General features: G+C 35.0%; 1 protein-coding gene across 1 annotated transcript; it reads left to right on the forward strand.

Moving 5' to 3' along the window:
* Positions 1 to 1,244: 1,244 nt before the first annotated feature.
* LOC144573768 (uncharacterized) lies at positions 1,245 to 4,284 on the forward strand (the record flags this gene model as incomplete). Its single annotated transcript, XM_078323516.1, has 7 exons — positions 1,245 to 1,370; positions 2,445 to 2,645; positions 2,932 to 3,068; positions 3,170 to 3,266; positions 3,341 to 3,565; positions 3,667 to 3,796; positions 3,999 to 4,284. Coding segments are annotated over 7 exons (1,080 nt in total), but the record flags the coding sequence as incomplete, so codon positions are not given.
* Between the last annotated feature and the right edge of the window lie 769 nt (positions 4,285 to 5,053).

Genomic DNA, 5,053 nt, shown 5'->3' on the forward strand with positions numbered 1-5,053 from the left:
CATGATGAGGAAAACAATTTGGTGTAGAGAAATATACGCACGAACCCTCACAGCTTGTCAATTTATTTGATATTAACATTCATATCTTCATGATAAGGAGTAAGTTTGTGATAATTTATTTCCTGGATATTATGGTTAATAAACATTATTTTCCATCGAGCAAATTAATATTACGACGAATAAGGAGAAAGCCAGGAGTTCCTTGCTGATTACAATATTACTTTCTGTGGGTTATCTAAATTTGTGGATCGCCATTAGTTCTTGGGCCTTTTTAAATCTCTACGGCCCACATTTTATGTCTGTACATCTTATTTTCTCCAGTGTGTAAAGGAAAAGAAAGGAAAGAGTGTTCTGTCTGATTGGAGCCTCTCATATGTCCCTTGTAAGTTGTAACACATATCTTGTGCAATGCCAGTGTATGTGTGTGGTGCGTAGGGCTGCTAATTGAACAGGTTTTTCCATGAACAAACGGACCGAATAATAATTGGACAGGAATCAAACAGATTGTTATATGAACCAGGTCCGAAGTTCAGTTTGGATCAGTTGAGATGGTGGTGGTGGTGTTGTCCTAGCTGCAGGGTGAATCCTCAAATCTCTTGTTTGGTTCCGATGGTAAATGCAATTTTCCCAATTTGTTATTTTGGAGGTTTCATCCGGTTGGGGATTACTCTTTAAGATGTAGTATACCATTTGATTGGTTGTAGTTTTGTTGTATTAAATGCACACAAGATATTTGATGAAATGTCGGAATAACAGATTCTGACAGACCAACTGAAGATTTGAATTCACAAAAAAGGAACAAAATCAAGCAACAGTCTCCTTTGTTTCAAACAGAAAAGAAGTAGATACTTTGATCAACCCAACAAACTCAATTTTTGTTTTAGAAAAGCAAAAGAAACAGTTGATTGTACCCAAGTATAAAATACCTATCACAGCAGTAGATAATTTTTGAAACAACCATTGATGATTTTGTTGCACGAATCATTTTCCAAGGAAGTTTCAAACCAAAAAAATCAAGGCAAATAAAAATATAAGAAGAATATGACCTTTGCAAATTGTCCAAAACAAAAGAAGAAACACATAAATCTTCTGTATAGAATCTTAATATGTTATCTGATAGTGGCATCTCAATTACCTCATTCCTTCTCATGTTAAGGTGCCTTCTACAAATCCAGGCTACATGCCGGTGACATCCTGTTGCTGGGAGAGGATCTCCCCTTAGTTGATCTTAGCACTGGCTCTGATACCAGCACCGTCGCGCACCTCTCTGGCATTCTTTCCCGCTTCGCCAGAGCAATCAGCGTCTTTCCATCCCCTTACTTGATGACCATGCCCGAGATCACATCCTTGTTATCAAGCCCGTTCTCCAGGTTTTGCTCACCCTAGCTTTCCTTTTATGATTTTAGTATAATTTCAGTACCAGCATGGAGCCACCACTTGCTTCTGCTACCGAAATTAAAGCTGTGATTTAACACATATTCTTATGGAATTGAATTGATTCAATTCAATAGAGATGATTTCCAATTAGACTTTGTTGATGGAACAAAATGAAGAATTGAATTCCTCCCAATTTGTTTTATTGGGAAGTATATATAATAGAAAGGAAATGATTTCTCTTATGTGAAAATGACACTTTTATCCTTGTTATATTTGTCCAACAAACCAGGTTTTTGAACAATGAAAATGCCAATTAAAATTACCATCAGTCACTAATCAATTTTCAGTGTCATTTTACTTATTCTTAAGCTTAAATGCCATATAATACATCAATTAAATGACTGCAAACACAATATGGATAAATTATGGATTAACCAACTGAGAAATATTGATTAGATCATAAAGATTAAACAGATGACGCATAGTATATAGTTCCAAAAAATACTGCTACTTGCAAAGTTAAAATTGGACATTTTGCAAGTTTTCTTGTGAGATAAGTGCAGGATTAGAGGAACAAACTGAATTTAAGCATACAACCAGTACAAACATTAAAGAAAGGAAACCAGCACCACCATATTTGTAGTCTCTAAAACACAAAAAAAAAAATACAAAATTAGCTGAAACTAGCTAAAAGGGATTGACATTCCCTGCTTCTTCTCATGAGATTTATGGGCATTATCTTATAAGAAGAAGTGCAAAAGAAGAAATTTGCAAGTAAATGCAAGTACAAGTTGATAAAGGAACTCAAAACAATCAAATTTTGATAAAGAAAGGACTGAAATAAAAGTAGCACTTCGGTTGAGGTTGTTAGCCAGGTACCAGTACAAAAATTAAGCATTAGCTAGTTGTGGAAATAGAAAACTCAGTGCTTTCTCAAGAAAAAAAAATATTTTGAATCCAAGAGAAACAAGCTGATTTTGATTCTGTTAAACAAATAGTAATATTAATTTTAATTATTTCCTGTCTTTGCTAATTTGCTATTATTTTCTTTCCTTTTATGTATATAGCAAAAGATCAGTGATGAGGTCAGCACACTAAAGGAGGGGCACTGGACTAGTGCCTGTATGCTTACAATCACCAAATTCCAGAGCCTCTTTTACAGCCATGATGAGGCCTCTTCAGCCCTCTCATTTCTCTCTCTACACGCTAATGCTCGCTACCTTTCTGTCTCCTTCAAAGACAAAGCCACTGATACTGATTTTGTTCAGGTACTTTCGTCATTACTTCCAATTGCCCTTAATATTTCTCCCACTTCTCTTTTGCTCCACCTGCTGTTGGTTACTTTCACTCTGCAATCCATATACCAAATAAATAAATAAACAGAGAGAACTTTTGCAATCACCGACAAGGCTATCTCATAATGACTAAGTACACTCCACTTCATAAAACAATTTGTTTTTTTTTTCCTTTTTAATTTTGCATATTACAACTAGATAGGCTTCTAAAAATAATGTGTTTATGCAACCTACCTCATATGCAATTACTTCCATTCAGGGAGTAAAGCTATCACTAAGTACAACAGTTGTGTCAAATCTTGATTATGATTTACTGAAGTTGGTCTGGACTCAAGAAAAGTTGGAGAAGCATATAGATATCATTGATCAGAATTGGGAAAGGTCCATTCATTTTTGGTACCTACTTTTAACATGAATATTTGTGTTTGCACAAGCAATGACATTTGATGCTCTCCTGCATGGACAATTGAGTCTTGATTGCGAAATTAAACAATCAGGTTCAGTGCCAGCATGCAGTGCTCGAAAGATTTGTGTGCCAGCAAAAATTCAAACTTGATAGTTTTTGCAAATGATGGTTCTATTCAGAAGTTATTGGTTCTTGTCTCTCAAATCGCATTGTTGCATATAAGCATGCTGACAATTGACAAACTAGTTGTGCTAGCTAAAAGCTTAGGTACATAGAGAAGTTCAGAATTACTAAACAAAAGATGCTTCTATCTTTCAGCTCAAGAAAAAAGGCTCTAGAGTACTTCAAATCAGGCAACAAAGAATTTTCTTTGAGATACATAAGATGGTCTAAACTACTGGCAGAAACCCAGAATAAATCCAATGGCATGCTAGAGAAGGTTGAGCATCTTCTTCTCCTCCTTGCCGATGCTGAATCTACAAGGTATGGTTGGTTAACAACTATGTTACTGTGCCATGAAAATCTGAACTGGGTTAGAAAATTGTTCTGAAATCCTGCCTTCTTTATGTCTTTGGGTTTTGTGATTAGGTGGCTGAAGCAATTAAGATTGGTACAAAGGCAATCAAGGAGCAGAGCATCAGTATAGAAGAAGTTCATCGCCATATGGAAGAACTGGATTGTGTTGTTTCAGCCTTCAATGATGTTCAGGCAGCCTTAGGTAACATCTCTCTCTCTCTCTCTCTCTTGATTTCTAACTTTTATCTAATTATGTTAGTTGATGCTTATGCCTCAATTGGTAGCTGATCTAGTTTCTCTTGAGAAATTAAAGAAGAAACAACTAGAAGATATAACTAAATCGTACAGTACGAGTATATTTTGAAATGGAACTGTGATTCACTTCCTTGGTATTACTATTACAGAGTCAGTTCCAGTGGAGTCGGATGAAATAGAAGATGGAGAAGTTGAAGAAGAAGAACTGAGGAAGGAGGAAGTACAAGAAACTAAAATACGGGAAAAGCAGGGGTCACAGGCACATGGTCCGACTCAGGCTCAGGAGCTGGCTGATTCTGTGTGCCACAAGTAGTCAATTCTCAACTTAGAACCAGAAGCTGCTTGAATTTTGAATTGTTAATGTAAAATTGTAAATAAATACTAACACTATGTTGTTATATCTTAGAGCTAGATAGTCATTCTTACTTCGTGTAGTTTATGTTTTTTTTTTTTTGATGATCAGCGGCAAAGTTTGCCTCTCACAATTATATTGATTAAGGAAAATGTAATATTTACACAAATTCTTGGTGTACATCACCAAAACTAAGAAAAAAGATAAAAAAAAAAACTCGGTAATGCACTCTAGCTCGTGTAGTTAATGTCATAGAAGGAAAAATCCGAATCGGAATCTGCACTGTCCGATCCCGGATTGGAAAATTGGTCGGAATCAGTCGAATTGAATTAGAAAATCGGACTTTTTTGTCAGAAACTTATTTTAAACTAAAAAATAGAAAAAAAAATTGATAAAAAATTAAAAAAAACTATTATAGTCAAATAATTTACTAATACAATATAATACAAGCATTACAACTAAAAATACACTCTTTCAATCTCAGAAACTATGTCTGGTTGGATCACTTTATACAAATTAGAATTCATATTTTATAACTGCCGCAAGAATATTTGACCTATTTGTCCGACCCATTGTCCGACCCTACATACAAATTAGAATTCATATTTTATAACTGCCGCAAGAATACAAATTAGAATTGATATTTAATTGGATCAGCTATAATTCATGGATACGAATCTGCTGCTATTCTTCTAAGAATAGTAGCTTCGTACTTTTCGTTTATGTGTTTATCTCTCTCTTCAAAAGATGAGGAGAGAGAGAGTGAAGAGAAAAGGTAGAGAGATAAAGAAAAGAGAGACAAAGAGGATAGGAGAGCAGCAAATTTGAATAATAGCGGATTTCATTCCATAA

This window comes from Carex rostrata, chromosome 22 (assembly GCF_964058835.1).
Source record: "Carex rostrata chromosome 22, lpCarRost1.2, whole genome shotgun sequence".
Classification (NCBI taxonomy): Eukaryota; Viridiplantae; Streptophyta; class Magnoliopsida; order Poales; family Cyperaceae; genus Carex; species Carex rostrata.